The 18,562-nt window shown below is 47.7% G+C and overlaps 2 protein-coding genes across 11 annotated transcripts in view; one reads left to right on the forward strand and one right to left on the reverse strand.

Moving 5' to 3' along the window:
* The window catches only part of ENGASE (endo-beta-N-acetylglucosaminidase), a 17,154-nt gene extending 10,103 nt beyond the window's left edge, over positions 1-7,051 (reverse strand). The window contains exons 1-5 of one of the 9 annotated variants that reach the window (XM_072403354.1): positions 5,805-7,051; positions 4,864-5,695; positions 3,394-3,451; positions 1,230-1,431; positions 724-872 (exon numbers count right to left, since the gene is read on the reverse strand). In XM_072403354.1, the coding sequence (XP_072259455.1) occupies positions 724-872; positions 1,230-1,431; positions 3,394-3,442 (400 nt within the window). In that variant the 5' untranslated portion in view covers positions 3,443-3,451; positions 4,864-5,695; positions 5,805-7,051. Of the gene's footprint in view, positions 1-723; positions 873-1,229; positions 1,432-3,393; positions 5,696-5,804 lie in introns of all 9 variants that reach the window. The other 8 variants (XM_072403356.1, XM_072403355.1, XM_072403353.1 and 5 more) reach the window with 8 other exon arrangements.
* Positions 7,052-7,537: 486 nt separating this feature from the next.
* CANT1 (calcium activated nucleotidase 1) lies at positions 7,538-18,233 on the forward strand. Of its 2 annotated transcripts, none has more exons than XM_072403359.1 (4): positions 7,538-7,659; positions 13,826-14,482; positions 14,827-15,030; positions 16,169-18,233. In XM_072403359.1, exons 2-4 carry the CDS (start codon positions 13,852-13,854, stop codon positions 16,537-16,539), a joined length of 1,206 nt encoding a protein of 401 aa, XP_072259460.1. In that variant the 5' UTR covers positions 7,538-7,659; positions 13,826-13,851; the 3' UTR covers positions 16,540-18,233. The 2 variants fall into 2 exon arrangements, with proteins under 2 accessions (XP_072259460.1, XP_072259461.1); XM_072403360.1 differs by lacking the exon at positions 7,538-7,659 and adding an exon at positions 10,326-10,570.
* The last annotated feature ends 329 nt before the right edge of the window (positions 18,234-18,562 follow it).

An 18,562-nucleotide genomic window follows, 5' to 3' on the forward strand; every position in this document is an offset into this window, starting at 1 on the left:
CCACCTACCTACCCCATACACAGCCTTCCCACCACTCCTCTTCTGCTGCTTCTCTTTGTGGTTCTCTTCATTGGCTTCCATATCACCTTAGAATCAAATTTATCTTCTGTGCTTTGCCTTCAAATCCCTCCACAGTTCTTGTCCCATTTACCTTTCTGACGCTCTCTCCGCTCCTCCAATGACCTACTAATGACTTCTTCACTCATAACCTCATCACACGCACGGCTCCAGGACTTTTCTAGAGCTGCCCCAACTCTCTGGAATGGTCTCCCTCATCCTATTCGGCTTGCTCCTATTTTCTGCCCCTTTGAAAGAGCGCTCAAAACTCCACGCTTCAACCTCACCTCGACCGCCTTCTTCTGTCTCCTAAACCCTCACTACTTTTCACCATTTCATATCCCCCTCCTATTATGTGACACTTCCCCCACCTCCTAGATTGTAAGCTCTTCTGGGGAAGGGTCCTCTCCTCCTTCTGTGTCACTGTCTGTATCTGTCTGTCATTTTCAACCCCTATTTAATGTACATGCGCTGCGTAATATGTTGGCGCTATATAAACCTGTTTAATAATAATAAGATTTAGCTCATAGAATGACTCCTCCTTTATGGAAGTTCAATCAGAGAGATAGTCTGAAAACAAACAGTTCCTGCTGCTCTCTCTCCTATGGTGATCGGTGATTTGGCTTTTGAGAATGATGTACAGGACATGGCACAATGTAACCTTACCTAGAACAGAGACTCCATGCTTGTGGGCAGCATTAGTCCAGCAGACAGGTGGAAGGGTGAACATTCGGTGACTGAAGTACACAAATACATCAATGTACTGCCAGTGATAGAACACAAAAGGATCCTTAGCGTCAGATCCCTGGATGAACCTGTACAACAGAATGTGATCAATACAATGTATTCCTTCTATAAACAATCATATATGCCATTGCAATATTTTGTATTAGGTTTTGGATAGAGTTACAAAAGTTCAAAGTATCTCCAGGGAAATGGGAAGGTTCCAAACTTTAAACCCCAGAGGAACCCTAAATGTTCAGGTCTCAGGGAACCCCTGCTAAAGTTATTCAATAATACACAATCATATACATACACAGTCAGGTTTTTATTTTCTGTCAGAACCCCTATTGGAGACAAGAAATGGGTCAATTACCCCCCTCTTCCTACCCCCAGCAGTAAATGACCCCCTTTTATCTCAGATTTGCTGTGTTTAGGATAACCCTCCATACCTGTCCTCCAGATAGCCTCCCATCATGTCATGGCAGACCAGTGTCTTCGGTCTTTGGTGCTCAATAGGTGGATGTCTTTTGGCAAGAGGTGTTACAGCGACATTATATTTGTCCTGATTGGTTGGCCTCCATGACATCAGTTCCTCCAGGTTAGAGAAGAAGAAGCTGATTGGTTCAGTGGTCCCTCTATCATGGTGCCTGGCTAAATTAATAACAGAGATTAATCAAATTGATAGAAAACAATTCCCAATTATTCATATTTTAAAAAGTTTCCAACAAGTAGTAGCACTTCCAGGCACCCACTGCCACCATATTGGAAATACCCAAAAGTCAATGGATGGATGTTGAAGTTTATAAGCTTGCATAAAGCAGATTGTTTGGTGGGGTCCTTAAAAAATCAGGAATGGGGTTCTCATTTAAAAGGTAGTTTAGCTTATTTTAGGGGAGGCCATGCGGGTCCTTAAAGCAGAAGTCAAGCTCCAAATATAAGGGCTCATTCATGGCTACACCAGCTTCGTTTTTACACCCACTTCTCAGCCATTCACAGAATTACCTGTAAGTAATTTGTACAAATCCCAGTGTTTTCTACAAAAATTATTTTCTGGGTAGGGAGAAGTTGTAGGCTCCCAATTGTTGTTGCCATCAGAATCCAGTAAGACCTATAGATCTGTCCACTGTCCACCCCCCCCCCCCCCCCAATCTATGTTCCAACTTTCTAATGCCCACCCCATTAGTATGTCCCATTTCCATCATCTCTGTATTATGCCCCACCTGTCTAGTACCCTGTATTGTGACCCAACATCCCAAACACAGCCAGGTGGTTACTGAAAAGTGCTGGGTGGTCCGCCCAGCTAAAAGGGTCTGGGAAAACACTGAAATACATTATTTTAAAACACGGGAACATCCGACATATTTATTACCACTTATGTCGCTTTAACACAAGCTGCCCTAAATGTATATAATTGTACAGCACAAGCCTTCAGTGCAATGTATGAGATCAGCTGCAAATAGAAAATGTGCTGAGCAGAGTTAGTAGCTTTTATTGTTGAATTAAATAAGTTTGCATGCTCAACCTGTTGTTATTAATAATTATAAACAGTATGTATATAGCACCAACATATTACACAGCGCTGTACATTAAATAGGGGTTACAAATGACAGACAGATCCAGACAGTGACACGGGAGGAGAGGACCCTGCCCCGAAGAGCTTACAATCTAGGAGGTCGGGTAGTATCACACAATAGGAGGGGGGGATATGGAATGGTGGGGGAGTAGTGAGGGTTTAGGAGACAGAAGAAGATGGGTAGGTGAGGGGGAAGCGTTGGGTTGTGAGCGCTCTTTTAAATGAGCAGAAAGTAGGAGCAAGCCGAATAGGAGGAGGATAACCATTCCAGACAGTCAGGGCAGCTCTAGAAAAGTCTTGGAACCAGTTGACTAAAGTTAGACATGGGGCAGGGTAACCCTAAGAGATGCAGATATAAAGACAGCCATGTGTCTATAGATGACTGCAATTTCAGCCAAGCCATCAATGACCCCACTATCAATCACACGTCTGTGTTTTCCAGGCTCCTTTTAGCCGGACGCACTACCCAGCACTTTTCAGTAACCACCCGGCTTTGTTTGGATGGTTGATTGGGTCACAATACAGAAGCTGTGCCTGTTGTTCTGTTACTTCCTAAAGCAGGGGTAGGCAAACTTTTATGGCCACTAGGCCATTTATGGGGTGGGCGGGAGCCCACTAGGCCAGACTCCGAGTCCCGCCCTAATGGCTCCGCACACCACCAGGGCACATTCCCTGAAGTGAAATCCCTCCCCTCCGTATGTATTGTGGAGAAGAGGGATTTCCCTCAGGGAGCTTTCCCTATTTACTGCGCTGGCCGAAGTATCAACACCTACCGCAGCAAATAGGGGAGCAACAGCAAAGAGGCTGCACCGGAGCTCCGGTAGTTCTTAACGCCCTCTGGTCGATCCGGCCGGCAACCCGCTGAGCCGCATGTTGCCGGCCGGCATTAGGCCGGATCAACCAGGGGGCATTATTCCGGAACGTACTACCGGCTAGGCCGTATCTGTCCTAAAGGCCGGAGTTTGCCGATCCTCTCCCAAAGCAATACATTGTTTATTTTCCAAACCTTTTCATTACAGTAGAGCAGATTTTCCATTTACCGGATAAGGGAGCGGATTCATATCGGATGATCTCCTTATAGACTTTCATCTCCGGGATCTAAAAGAGAAAACACACAGAAAATTAAAGGAATTAGTATTCAGAGGTATTCATATAATTTGCAGTAGCAGCTTATGTAATAATGGCGCAAAGAACAATCAAGTGAACGATACAGAAAGAACTTTTAGGAATCGGCACATAGAGCACGGAGTGGTTTTGTGCCATAAAGCTGAACTGTCATGAAAAAAACAAACAGACCTTACAAGTGGAAAGCTATGGATCCCTATGCGATCCTGGTCCAATCGGTCCCACGCCGTCCCGTCATTCTCCTTCACGGCGTGCAATGGACACCAAGTGCCGCCATCTACTTCCTCTTCTTATGATGTCACCTGATCTTGCACTGCGCAGCTATGAGATTGGGTGACGTGAGCTGGAGTTATTACGAGGAAGGCTTGGTGCTACAAAATGTTCTTTATGACTTCCTGCTAATGGAAAAAAAAAAGGCGCCAATCTCATTTTTTTTTTACATTCCAGTAAAGCCCCATTTGCACCCCCAATCTTTTTTTTTTTAGCACTCCACAGCCTCCTGGGATATGCGACGTATGGCGGGTTACCCCCTTAGTCTTTACTGCCGTGGAACGGGAAGGCTCCTCCCCGACACAATAAAAACTAAAATAGCAAAACAAAACATTTTTTTTCATAATCAAAAATAGTTAATCACCCTTTTATATAATGTAAAACATCTGATGTTCGCTTGATTGACCTAAAGCAGGGGTGTCAAACTCAAATACACAGTGGGCCAAAATGAAAAATCTGGACAAAGTCGCTGGCCAACCTGAATATTTATTGGAAAAATATCTACAAATGAGGAAGATCACTAATGAATGTTACCAGAGGAGGGGGCGCTTGTGGGTCCTGATTGATGTGCCAGCAGAGCATTCTGGGATTTGTAGTATTAGCGGTTCATGCACAGTCTTCCGGCAGGCCAGCTCTAGTAGACATTTGGTATTTTCTTGAGGGCCAAATATAATTTCAGCGAGGGCCAGATTTGGCCCACGGGCCTGAGTTTGACACCCCTGACTTAAAGGGAAGAATGAAGAGGACCTCCCACTCGCCCATTGCTCCCTCCTGTTTGTACAGCGCTGGAAATGATCACTAACGAGCAAGCATTGCATTTGTGATCGGGTCGGTTCGCTTTTAAAGAACAGACAGGTGATCGCTTCGGGAAAAAACCCCACTTACCTGCCTCCTTTGAGAAAATGTTGGGGTGTGTTGGGTATCCAGGTGCTGGATGACCCCCTGCAAGCATGCGGCCAATAAAGACGGCCAAAGATGGCACCAGGAAGAGAAGGGCGTCCGTGCCGGAATGTTTCCTGACACCGCCAGCAATAAATAATACCCAGCAGAGTCAGGTGACCAGGGGAATATAATCAGCACAAAACACAGAATAAATGATAAAAGTCCCTCCGGACCTGGAAGCCTCCACCGCTTGTGCCGTCTCCCCCCGATACGCGTCGGCTGCCTTCAGTCTCTGGAACACGTCGGGTTACAGGAGGACTTGTTTTCCATCTGAAGTGTGGGAGTGAAATAAAAAGTGTGGGAGGAAGAGAGAGAGAGGAAAGCAAGAAATCAGCACAAGCCAGATTTAAAATCCTACAGCAACCACTCAACTTATTTCAACGAGGAGCCAGAACCCCAGGCGGCCAATCAGATTTCAAGCCTTGCAATCAGTCTTGCACATTTGTGCAGGCAGGAGGGCAGATTGAAGGCTGAACTCCATACACAGATAAATGCAGCTCTGTAATAATGAATGTCAATAATTATATGTCTACATAAAAGCAGTGAAAGTATCTGTAGTGGAGTATCAGTCGTCTGCTAACTCCTGTGAAGCAGCGCTCATACTGGAAGAAGTAGAAGCAGCACAAATACTAGCTGTGCGGTAGCGCTAACAAGGACTTTTCAAAGAGCAGAGATATGATCGTATCAGTCTGCTGCTTCTCTTTTCACTGTCCATTCTGAATGAGAGACAAGAATTGTAATTGCAACTTAACTGCAGCAATGTAAAAAATTCAGTTCTGCGGCCCTGCAAGAAATTATAGATATTATTCTGAAATATGCATATAAGTACCCCTTTGGGGGGTGTATGGGAAGCCATACACCATCCAATCAGGAAAGCTCTCATACAAACCTGTATGTACTACAGATCCATATACATCACTTTGTGATGAGCACACTCCATGCGTCCAGCAGCTGCTGCAGAATGTTCTGATTTCTTGCCATTGTTATGGCCCCAAAAAAAACAACCTGTGAATACGGAACCACAATGGCCGCATCTATATATACGGTAATGATACCAATATAAGGAGCAACCCCACCCCCAAGAGGAGTAAAGTACGAGAGAAGTACAACTTACAGACTACTGCAGGAGAGAGGGCTGGCGGCCAAGTGATGGAAGTCTCTAATGGAATTCTGATGGATCCTTGATGGCACTTTGTGGATCTCTGTGGGTCACTGATGGATCTCTAATGGAAGTCTGATGGAACTCTTTAGATCTCTAATTGATTTCTAATAGCACTTTCCAGATCTCTGGCGGCCTTTTGATAAATCTCTAATGGAAATCTTCAGGTCTCTTATGGTAACTTGACAGATCTTTCATGGAACTCTGCAGATATTTCAATGAACTCCTATAGATCTCTGCTAGAACATTGATGGCACTCTGGAAATCTTACTCTGCAGATATCTGAATAAACTTCAATGGATCTCTAATGGATCTTTGGTGGAGCTCTGAAGATCTGATAGAGCTTTGGAGATATCTGCTGATCAGTGATGGAGCAGATATCTGACTGAACCTCAACAGAATGCTGATGGATCTCTAAGAGGACTCCCAGAGATTTCTAATGGATCTTTGATGGAACTCTGAGGACTTCAGATGGATTTTCTATGGAACTCTGCAGACCTCTGATGGAACTCTGTATTCCACTGATGGATTTCTGTAGACCACCGATGGATCTCTGATGGAACTCTGTAGACCACTGATGGATCTCTGTAGACCACCGATGGATCTCTGATGGATCTCTGTAGACCACCGATGGATCTCTGATGGAACTCTGTAGACCACTGATGGGTCTCTGTAGACCACTGATGGAACTCTGTAGACCACTGATGGATCTCTGATGGAACTCTGTAGACCACTGATGGATCTCTGTAGACCACTGATGGATCTCTGTGGACCACTGATGGATCTCTGTAGACCACTGATGGATCTCTGTAGACCACTGATGGATCTCTGTAGACCACAGATGGATCTCTGATTGGAACTCTGTAGATCACTGATTGATCTCTAATAGATCTCTGCAGATCCCTGATGGATCTCTGATTTGTAATTGAGCTCTGCAGATCAGGTTGAGTTATCTGTTTCCTTCTCTCTTCCTCTTTTGAATTTTCCAGCCCCTCTCACACAGGTTGCATGTGACATAACTTCCGCCGGTTGTGCTGTCAGTGCAGGGTTTCCTCGTCACTCAGTGCCCGCCCTGCACGGTGACTGCCCGGTCCCAGCATTGATCTGCAGCCTGCAAACCTCATTCACCTCTCCTCCACCAGAGGGCGCAGCGGAGCCCACAGCCAATGCTGCACAGCCCAGCACTCAGCTATGTTATAGATTTATGTATTTGTTTTATACTAATAAACAGATAGAAGCCTTCTACAATGTATTATATCAGTTTGCATATCAATTCCTGATCATCTTATCTTCTAATATAAATACATAACTGCTGGAATATTTAGTCTTACAAAAGGATAGGAAATGATAGTCAGCTTGTTATTTAATCGGTAATCAGGTCCGCTTTAATTCACCCCATAGACATAGATAGCAGTGAGAATACTGAGATGTAATTCTCAGTACTGCAGTTCCGACAATGGCCAGCGGGTGGCGGACTTGGAATTCTAGGCGGTGCCAGGAGATGCGCTCCTGGGGTATGCCGGGAGATGTAGGCAGAAAGGCGCGGGGCATGCTGGGAAATGTAGGCGGGAAGGCGTGAGCATGGCAAGAGATGTAGGCGGGGGAGGCGCGGGGCGTGCCGGGCGATGTAGTCGGGGGAGGCGCGGGGCGTGCCGGGAGATGTAGGCAGAGGAGGCGCGGGGCGTGCCGGGAGATGTAGGCGGGGGGGCGCAGGGCGTGCCGGGAGTTGTAGTTACCTGGGGAAGGAGGAAGTGCAGTGGCAGTAGTGGTCATGGGTCGGTGACCGGTTGTGGATTCTCCGGGACCAGCGGTGAGTAGCTGAATTCTGAGCTGGATTTGCAGCCCCAGGGTAATAAATTTGCCCCTGAGTGCTCAGTCACCCTGTTCCTCTAGGTCACATGGTGGGGTAATATTTTATAACTTATTTTCTATGGGTTTCTATGGAGGGGTGAGAATGTTTTAAATACTGAAATCCCATTATTATTTGTGAATTGGACGCTGAGTGATCTGTGACTGATCTGGACTCGGTTGTGGTCGGAGGGTGACTGCAGACAAGTTTGGTTCCTGGTGGTTGGACCTTTGGAGCGTGTTTATGGCTTTATTGGTTTTCAGGGTCCAGGGGTAAATAATGGGTTTAGGCCGCTCATATGACACTGGCATGTATTCCTGAACTTTACAAAAGTCCCCACAAAAGTAACAAAGAAGTTTGGGTGTGGATAGGAGAAAGATGGCGGCCATTGGATTGAGTTTTCAATATTTGTGGGTTCATTATGGCCCCGGCTAAACCTTCCCTTTCAATAATGGTGGAGCGAAAGGGTCGGTCATGGCTTAGAGATTTACCCACAAGCCGGAAAGTCTTTGTTACCCCGATCATTTCTGCCCCTCAATGGCCTAGTACAGTCAATGGAGTTACATTGGGACTGGGCAGGTAAAGACACGATAATTCGGTGCCAGGTCCTCAGGAAGGACTGGAATACAACAAATGGGTCCTAACACAGGACAAGAGGACATTTTGCATTTTGTTGGGGTTACAAGGAGGAGTTGGTGTTGGGGAGTACAAAGTTGCCTGGTTTTGGGGTTACAGGTTGAGTTTGTGTTACATGAAAGATTGGCGTGGGGGAAGGAAAGAATGAATGCAAAGAATGGTTGGCATTACATGGGGGGTTGGCACTGGGATTACAAGGAAGGATTGATGTTATGGAAAAGTTTGAGTTGGCATTATAATGAAGGGTCGGTTTTGGGGTTAAAAGCAAGGCCTGATGATACATGAAAGGATTGATGTTGGGGGTTATTACAGGAAGGGCTTGGCGTTGGGTGGAAATGTTGGGGGTTATTACAGGAAGGGCTTTGCGTTGGGGGTTATTATAGAGAAGGCTTGGTGTTATGTGGAAATGTTGGTGGTTATTAAAGGACAGGCGTGGTGTTGCGTTGAAATGTTGGGGGTTATTACAGGACAGGCTTGGCGTTGCGTGGAAATGTTGGGGGTTATTACAGGAAGGCTTGGTGCTACAAGGGCAGTTGGGGTTGGATGTTATTTCCTGATTGGGTATAAACTATCAAATATTGGGTTGCTGTTGAGTGATCTGTGTTGAGGTTCCATGAAGGATTCATGTTGGGGGTCACATGGACCGTTGTGCTTAGTATGAGGCTTAGCGGGGTCATCATTGGGGTCACATTTAGGATTAGTGCAATGAAGCCCCTTGGAGTACAACCTCTCCTTCCACAACAAAACCAACAACACACACCATTCACAGCGGTTACTTCATATTGACATTTAGGGCTCGGATATCTGTAGACGCAGCCAGCAGAGAACCATCCCGGGGTTGTATTACATTTCTCTGTATGTTTTCCAATATTTGCAGACAACGTGACCAAGTCCTCAGGCTTTGCTTAGAATAATCAGCCGGCCCTGTCAGACAGATCTGTGTCGCCTCCTATACAGGGGAGGTGTTGGGGGAACAATAATGGTTTCCTTTTCATTGTTTGTGGCTTTAGAAATGTAGATTGGCTGCTGTGTGTTTTGACCCATTGGGGGGTCCTCGTCTCACCTATTGAGGTTTCCCTGACTCTTTCTCTGTGTTGATGGTTCACAGGTGAAGGTGGTGCTATCACATTGTAATAACAAAGAGTTAATGGAATTCATCTGCTAGGTGTGATTGTGGTGTCTGTGCTGCTATCCCAGGTATGAAAGGATTTAGGTGCAGCTGATTGAATATTTCTTAAATACTATACACCCATTGTCAGGTGCCCCGGATAGATCTGCATTTACCGTACTTGAAAAACTGGTTTTTCATGGAGTGTGAGAAGGCCATGAAATCTCCATTCAAGCGGATTAAATACCAATATTGACAGTGCCACCTCATCCAGAGATAAATTTCATAGATCCACGTGTATCCACTGGGCATTTAGGTTTTACTTGCTATATAAAGAGGCCCTGTCACCTGATTTTAATATTGTGCATATAATAGGACTATCCCAGTAGAGGGGTCCTACATGCAAAATATATGGGCACTGGGCTGGGGGAATTGACTTGCTTCTTCTATACCTGGGGAATAAATTGATTGGCTGGAAACTGTTTCTTGCAATTGCATACACATCAGAGCTCAGATTAAAGAAAGGGGCAATGGTAGGGGCCAATTGAGTGAGCTGTGTGCAGGTGTGCTGATAAGGGACCTAATATTAGGAGGAGCAGATTGAAGACCTCATTGCTCTACTGCTGAAAGGGAGAAAATTCACCACTGTATTCCCTAACTGTAAGTGGTGTTATTCACCTGTCTCCGTGTTGCAGGGCTGTTTCAATCTCAAAATTGGTTGGTTAGAAATGCAAAAAAATGACCCCGAGTAAACCCAAAGTGCATTTTTTGATCCTGGAAATCTAGTTATTACAATACCTGCAGGATTTTCTCTTCTAAATGAATAAAAAATGATAAATTGTCTCTTTGATCAGTGTGCCAGGTCTGCTTTATTTAGATATGAATGTACATACCAGTACTGAGTAATGGTAATCATATACAGCCTGCAGATCCCACTATGGCCAATAGGTGACGGGCTGTGGCCTCCTAGGTGGGTGGAGTTTGAAGATGTAGGTGGGATGTTGCCTCTGGAGTGGGCGGTGCCAGAAGATGTATATACCTGGGGAAGGTGGAAGTGCAGAGGCAGTAGTGCTGGATGGTGGTCATGGGTCTCGATCGGATGTGGTTTTCTCGGGGACCAGGACATCGGTGAGTAGCTGATTTCTGAGCAGGGTGTTTTCAGGCTAAGGGTGGTAAATCTGGCCCTAAGTGCACAGCTCATTTTGTTCCTCTGGGTCAAACGATCAGGTAATGTTTTATTCTAATATCCACATAGGAAAGAACTTATGGAGGGGTGAGAATATTTCGATGCTGAAATGCTATTTATATTTGTGTATCGGGACACCATTGTGGTTGGATGGCGGGCAAATTTGGTTCCTGGTGGTTGGGCCACTTGGTGTGACTGAGCGTACGTGTTTGTGGCGGGAAACATGCTTTGGTGGTTTTTCAAGGAAAAGGTGTAACTGATGTGTCTGGACTGCACATATAACGCTGGCATGTTTTTTTTTTTTTAAACAAAGGAGTTTGGGTGTGGATAGGAGAAATATGACGGCCGTTGGATTGAGTTTTCAATATTTGTAGGGCCACTGTCGCCCCGGCCAAACCTTCCCTTTTAATAATGGTGGAGAGAAAGGGTCGGTCATGGCTTAGAGATTTACCCACAAGCTGGAAAGTCTTTGTTAGCCCGACCATTTCTGCCCCTCAATGGCCTAGTACAGTCAATGGAGTTACATTGGGACTGGGCAGGTAAAGACACGATAATTCGTTGCCGGGTCCTCAGGAAAGACTGGAATACAACAAATGGGTCCTAACACAGGACAAGAGGACATTTTGCATTTTGTTGGGGTTACAAGGAGAAGGAGTTGGTGTTGGGGAGTACAAAGTTGCCTGGTTTTGGGGTTACAGGTTGAGTTTGTGTTACATGAAAGATTGGCGTGGGGGGAGGAATGGTTTTAGAAAGTTTGGTGTTGGGGGTTGCAAAGAATGGTTGGCATTACATGGGGGGTTGGTACTGGGATTACAAGGAAGGGTTGATGTTATGGAAAAGTTTGAGTTGGCATTATAAAGAAGGGTCGGTTTTGGGGTTACAAGCAAGGTCTGATGAAACATGGAAGGATTGATTTTGGGGATTACTAGGAAGGCTTGGTGTTGTGTGTAAATGTTGGGGTTATTACAGGAAAGGCTTGGTCTTGCATGGAAATGTTGGGGGTTATTACAGGGCAGTGCTCAACCCAGGAATTTTTTTAAGCCCGGTGGGAAGAAATTGTAAGCGGGTGGTATCCCCTATATTGTGACCCAACTCTTCAGTAGCCACATAAAAACAGCCGGGTGGTTACTAAGAAGTGCTGTGGTGCGCCCAGCTAAAAGGGGCTGGGGAGAACACTGCAGGGAAAGCTTGGTGATGCCTGGAAATGTTGGGGGTTATTACAGGGAAGGCTTGGCGTCACATAGAAATGTTGAGGGTTATTACAGGGAAGGCTTAATGTGGCGTGGAAATGTTGGGGGTATTACAAGGAAGGCTTGGAGTTGCATGGAAATGTTGGGGGTTATTACAGGGAAGGCTTAATGTGGTGTGGAAATGTTGGGGGTATTACAGGAAAGGCTTAATGTGGCGTGGAAATGTTGGGGGTATTACAGGAAAGGCTTAATGTGGTGTGGAAATGTTGGGGGTTAATACAAGAAAGGTTTGGTGCTACAAAATGTTGCATGTTCTTTCCTGATTGGGTATAAACTATCAAATATTGGGTTGCTGTTAGGGAGTGATCGGTGTTGAGGTTCCATGAAGGATTCATGTTGGGGGTCACATGGACTGTTGTGCTTAGTATGAGGCTTAGCGGGGTCATCATTGGGGTACATTTAGGATTAGTGCAATGAAGCCCCTTGGGGTACAACCTCTCCTTCCACAACAAAACCAACAACACACACCATTCACAGCGATTACTTCATATTGACATTTAGGGCTCGGATATCTGTAGACGCAGCCAGCAGAGAACCATCCCGGGGTTGTATTACATTTCTCTGTATGTTTTCCAATATTTGCAGACAACGTGACCAAGTCCTCAGGCATTGCTTAGAAAAATCAGCCGGCCCTGACAGACAGATCTGTGTCGCCTCCTATACAGGGGAGGTGTTGGGGGAACAATAATGGTTTCCTTTCACTGTTTGTGGCTTTAGAAATGTAGATTGGCAGCTGGGTTTTTTGACCCATTGGGGGGTCCCGGTTTTACCCAATAAAGTTTATAGTGACTCTTTATCTCTGTGTTGATGGTTCACAGGTAAAGGTGGTGCTATCACATTCTAATAACAGAGAGTTATTGGGATTCCTCTGCTAGGTGTGATTGGGGTGTCTGTGCTGCTATCCCAAGTATGAAAGGATTTAGGTGCAGCTGATTGAATATCTCTGAGCTCCTTCACACCCATTGTGACGTGCTGGAAACATCTGCATTTGCTTGAAAAACTGGTTTTTCATGGAGTGTGAGAAGGCCATGAAATCTCCATTCAGGTGGATTTAATAGCAATATTGACAGTGTCATCTCATCCAGAGACTGTAGACCTTGTAGATCCACGTGTATGTGTGATTTGGTTTTGGAAAGAAGATTGCCAATGCTGTTAATAGATGAGCTTGGATTACCCAGGGAGCGAAGAGCCAAATGATATCACCACTGCCATGTATTCTCTGGGCATTTAGGTTTCACTTCCTATATAAAGAGACCCTGTCACCAGATATGGTTATATTATTGTGCATGTGATGTATTGTTAGGAGGTTATTTGATTCGGGAAAACTGTGTAGACATCTGAAAACCTTCAGACTGCAGCTTGGTGCCGCCATCTTGGATTTGATGTCAGCATCCACAGCAGACTCGGCGCTGTCACTTGAGTAATTTTTACTTTCCTTATCAGCCTTTGCAGCTTCATAAAAAGTTATATAGAAAGCCCCAGGATATAATAGGACAATTCCGGGAGACAAGAGGGGTTCTACATGCAATAAGGGTGGGCGCTGGGCTTGGGGGGAATTGGCTGTAGATGCTTCTTAGATGTCAAGGAACCTGATGATAGGAGCAGAGTAAAGACCTCCTCATTCTGCTACTTATTCACTGCACAGTCAGCAAGCTAAAGGGGAAAGAGATCACCAATGTATTCCCTAACTGTAAGTGCTGTTATTCACATGTCTCTTCTATGTGGCAAGACTGATTTGTGGTTGGTTAGAAATACAAAAAAATGACCCCCAAAGTCCGCTCAAAATGCATTTTTGATCCTGGGAATGTAGTGACTCTAATTGGCCACTAGATGGAGCTTCTGCAGCATTTGGACATGAAATATAATCTTGAAAATATGACTGTGAAAGGTAATTTTTGATTTTAAAACAACACAAACATTTATCCTGTTGTATTTTTTCTAAAACAGGGTCTGCCTGACCACACCAATGCCTTATGAATCCCTACACACTACTGGAATGTAAAGAGTCTATGAACCCCCTTCGCATCAGTGTAGGTGGCCTTCCAGTTCTGGCCTCCATGACAAAGACTGCAGACCCCCGATTCCGGCCACGCTGGCGTGCCATCTTGCTCTTTGGGGTGGTCTTGGTGCTGCTCCTATTGCTGCTATGTTACCACCGTTCTTCATATCCACGCACTGTAGTTCCCAATGCCCACAACTGGCGGGTAATCCAGCCTCTAGGAGGAGAACTGTACAATGACACCTACCCGCTCTCCCCTCCCCAGAAGACGCCAGATGGACTGCGCTACCAGATCGCCATTATTGCCGATTTGGATACGGACTCTCGCAGCACCAGGGTCAACACCTGGTTCAGCTACCTGAAGAAAGGTCACCTGACCCTGTTCGATAGCGGGGACCGGGTTGTGGTAGAATGGGACAAGGAGGAAACCGTAATAGAGACCCACTTGGCGGAGAAGGGGCGTGGCATGGAGCTGTCAGAGTTAATAGTGTTCAATGGAAAGTTGTACTCGGTGGATGACCGTACGGGGGTGGTCTACCGGCTGGAAGGAAGCAAGGCAGTGCCATGGGTTATACTCACGGATGGCGATGGCACAGTGGATAAAGGTTAGTTTTTGTTTTTTGTTAAAGAGAACATGTTGCTTATTCCTATTTTGCAAGCTTCCATGTTTCTGTTGCCAAGTGCAGGCAGAAAAGGAGCAGAAAGGCTGGTCAGTAAAGTGGTTCGGTTCTGTGTCTTTGCAGAGCAACATGCTTACTTAAGTGCCCCCTCCACAGTTAAACCCCCCCCCCCCCTATATTACACACCTGTGTGGGCAAGAGACAAGCTCACTCCACTGAGGGAGGCTTTGCTCCTCCTGCACTCTGTCCATAATAAGAAAAAAGGGTTTAGCTGTTCTCATTAAAATATGCTTGGACTTTGTGTATAACTCTCCTCCTTTCCTCCCCAGGTTTTAAAGCCGAGTGGTTGGCAGTAAAAGATGAACTTCTGTATGTCGGAGGACTGGGAAAGGAATGGACCACAACGACGGGCAAAGTGCTGAATGAAAACCCTGAATGGGTGAAAGTGGTTGGGCCTCGCGGGGATGTTCAGCATCATAACTGGGTGTCCAATTATAATTCTCTGCGAGAAGCCGCTGGGATTCAGCCTCCAGGTAAATTATGGGATAGAATAAAAAAAGAGTAATTATGGGTTCCAAGGGCATGAAAAATGCATCTTCATTTAAATGAATTCAATGAAAAAATAGCAGCTCTAAGGAAAGCCATCCAATAGCATCATGAGATACCTGAATGGCTTCTAGTGCAATACATCAGCAGTAACCTGGAGAAACACAATGTTAATGGCACAATAGGAGGTTGCGGCTGCTTTCCATCACTTTATGGTCGGTTAAGATAAAAGGTGATTAGAGTGGTGCCGGAATCTTAGTTTGAGCAAATATGTACTCAGGGCAGGGAAATGTTTTCTCAGCAAATGATTTTCTCATATACAAGACTTTGGCCTTACTGAATGGGAGTGCCGGTGTAACGTAGGCAGGAGGTGGCTGAAAGAGGCTGGAGGAGATCAGAAGCAGGTGAAAGGAAAAATGACAACTGTTCAGGATATGCAGATGTTTGGCAAACAAAGCCACCCAGTTGGGGCTTGGTTCAAATTTAAAAGCTGTTCCCCAGCCCCTCATTTAAAATTTTATATCTAATTGCCAAATCATGAAACTTCACTCTACCTTTAATTCAGTTCTCAGACTGGTCGAATGACATCCCTGGTTCTTTCTATGTGCTGGTGGGCTCTTCTACTTGACTGGAGCTCACATAATGACTTGGGGGTACTGCTCATTCCAGGAGTACTGTGAACCCAAATTCTAGCATGACATACCTCCCACCCTTCTTGGGAGGTCCATGACAGCCAGAGGTCTCAAAATGTGTAAGTGTGTTAAAGGAGTCTAGCTTTATAAACGGAAAGACTGGTGACTTCTAATGGTGAACAGGTATTGCAAGGGCAGCTTCAGATTAGTGAGCCATTCTGTGAACCCAAAATCATGAGTGAAATACCCAGGGGGCCCTTCTTGGATGGGTCCATGACAGCCAGGGGGTCTTAGAAAGTGTGTTAAAAAATGTTGGCTGTCTTTCAACCAGAAAGACTGGCGACATCTAGTGGTGGAGAACAAGTATTGCGAGGACAGCTTGAGCTTAGTTACCATTGTGGCAAAAGCTGCAATTTTCTTGGGTTGTAGTGTCAAATTGCTTTAAACTCTATGCATTTCCTGAAAGTCTGAACCGCTTTCTTTGCCCCTGCAGGTTACTTGATTCATGAGTCCGCTGCATGGAGCGACTCTCTGCACAGTTGGTTCTTCCTGCCCCGTCGTGCCAGCAAAGAAAGGTACAGCGAGAAGGAGGATGAGCAACGCGGTGCCAATATCCTGTTACGGGCCTCGGCTGACTTTTCAGACATTAGCCTGTCCCATGTGGGCACCCAGATACCCACCCACGGCTTCTCCTCCTTTAAGTTTATTCCCGGCACAGATGACCAGATCATTGTGGCGCTGAAATCGGAAGAAAACAACGGGCAGGTGGCCACTTACATCACCGTCTTCATCCTGGATGGCCGAGTGCTCCTTCCCGAGACGAAGATTGGGAATGTGAAATATGAAGGAATCGAGTTCATATGATCCTGGACACATTTCGGCCATACTTGAAAACATAACCATGGACTGACGGACAGAAAACACAGCCGACCTTCCCGGGTTTGCACTATGATCTCGATTGATTACACCAGACCACCCCTCTGGGTAAAATTGGTTCCTGGCATTCTAGGAATACCATGATGAAACTAAGATTCCGAAAGCCGTGTGTTCTCAGCTCCACCCACTGCGATCTCCATAATGTTCATCAGCAAATTTTCAGAAATTTTTAAATAGGTTACCTATTACCTGGTATTATAGGTTACCTGGTAGAATGCAAATACCTGGCCAGAGGGTGCAACTCTAGGTAGGAGAACCTGTGCTGCTGCAAAGCAACAGAATTCCTTCACTGCCCTGTTTTAAGCTGCACATAAGTAGTTTCCCTTAGTCCCTCAACAAGAATGGGGAGCAGTCCGTGGGGGCGGGGCAAGCAGATTGTCCAGAGTGGCGCGGTCAATGGGGCAGGCCAAGCAAAGTGTACCGAGTGGCACGGTCCATAGGGGCAGAGCGAGCAATGTGTACCGAGCAAAGTCTCGGGGCGAGACGAGCAGAGTATGGAGAGTGGCTGGTCCATGGGGGCAGGGCAAGCAGAGTGTCCCGTGTGGCGCGGTCCAAGGGGGCGGGGCGAGCAGAGTGTCCTGTGTGGCGCGGTCCATGGGGAGCGGGGCGAGCAGAGTGTCCCCGTGTGGCGCGGTCCATGGGGACGGGACGAGGCAGAGTGTCCCGTGTGGTGCGGTCCATGGGGGCGGGGCGAGCAGAGTGTCCCGAGCAAAGTGTCCCCAGTGGCGCGGTCCGGGCGGGGCGAGCAGAGTGTCCCGCGTGGCGCGGTCCATGGGGACGGGGCGAGGCAGAGTGTCCCGTGTGGTGCGGTCCATGGGGGCGGGGCGAGCAGAGTGTCCCGAGCAAAGTGTCCCGCGTGGCGCGGTCCATGGGGGCGGGGCGAGCAGAGTGTCCCGCGTGGCGCGGTCCATGGGGGCGGGGCGAGCAGAGTGTCCCGTGGCGCGGTCCATGGGGGCGGGGCGAGCAGAGTGTCCCGCGTGGCGCGGTCCATGGGGGCGGGGCGAGCAGAGTGTCCCGCGTGGCGCGGTCCGGGGGGTTAGCTGAGTGTCCCGAGTGGCACTGTCCATAGGGGGCGAGCAGAGGGCTGAGCAATGTGTCCCGAGCAAAGTGTCCCGTGTGGCGCGGTCCATGGGGCCGGGGCGAGCAGAGTGTCCCGAGCAAAGTGTCCCCAGTGGCGCGGTCCAAGGGGGCGGGGCGAGCAGAGTGTCCGGTGTGGCGCGGTCCATGGGGGTGGGGCGAGCAGAGTGTCCCGAGTGGCGCGGTCCATGGGGGCCGGGCGAGCAGAGTGTCCCGTGTGGCGCGGTCCATGGGGGCGGGGCGAGTAGAGTGTCCCGTGTGGCGCGGTCCATGGGGGCGGGGCGAGCAGTGTGTCCGGTGTGGCGCGGTCCATGGCCGCGGGGCGAGCAGAGTGTCCGGTGTGGCGCGGTCCATGGGGGCGGGGTGAGCAGAGTGTCCCGAGTGGTGCGGTCCATGGGGGCGGAGCGAGCAGAGTGTCCCACGTGGCGCGGTCCATGGGGTCAGGGTGAGCAAAGTGTCCCGCGTGGCGCGGTCCATGGGGGCGGGGCGAGCAGAGTGTCCCGCGTGGCGCGGTCCATGGGGGCGGGGCGAGCAGAGTGTCCGGCGGGGCGAGCAATGTGTCCCAAGTAGAGTATCCTAGTGGCGCGGTCCATGGGGGCGGGGCGAGCAATGTGTCCCAAGTAGAGTATCCTAGTGGTACGGTCCATAGGGGCAGGGTGAACAATGTGTCTCTAGTGGCACAACCCATGGAGGCGGGACGAGAAGAGTGTCCCTGGTGGCACAGTCCATGGGAGCAGGCAAGCAGCGTGTCCCGTGTGGCGCAGCGTGTCCCGGGGGGGGGGGGGTGAGGCGAGGCAAGCAGTGTGTCCTAAATGGCGTGGTCCTTAGGGCCGGGGTGAGCAGATGGTCCCAAGTGGAGCGAACCATAGGGGTG

The sequence above is a fragment of the Pyxicephalus adspersus genome, chromosome 3 (assembly GCF_032062135.1).
Source record: "Pyxicephalus adspersus chromosome 3, UCB_Pads_2.0, whole genome shotgun sequence".
Taxonomy (NCBI): domain Eukaryota; kingdom Metazoa; phylum Chordata; class Amphibia; order Anura; family Pyxicephalidae; genus Pyxicephalus; species Pyxicephalus adspersus.

What these genes read in the sequence shown, in the direction of transcription:
- CANT1 (XM_072403359.1), top strand. Translation starts at nt 13,852, where the DNA reads ATGAATCCCTACACACTACTGGAATGTAAAGAGTCTATGAACCCCCTT. An exon ending in CGATGGCACAGTGGATAAAG is followed by an intron (nt 14,483 to 14,826) that starts GTTAGTTTTTGT and finishes TTTCCTCCCCAG; the next exon opens with GTTTTAAAGCCGAGTGGTTG. An exon ending in CGCTGGGATTCAGCCTCCAG is followed by an intron (nt 15,031 to 16,168) that starts GTAAATTATGGG and finishes TTGCCCCTGCAG; the next exon opens with GTTACTTGATTCATGAGTCC.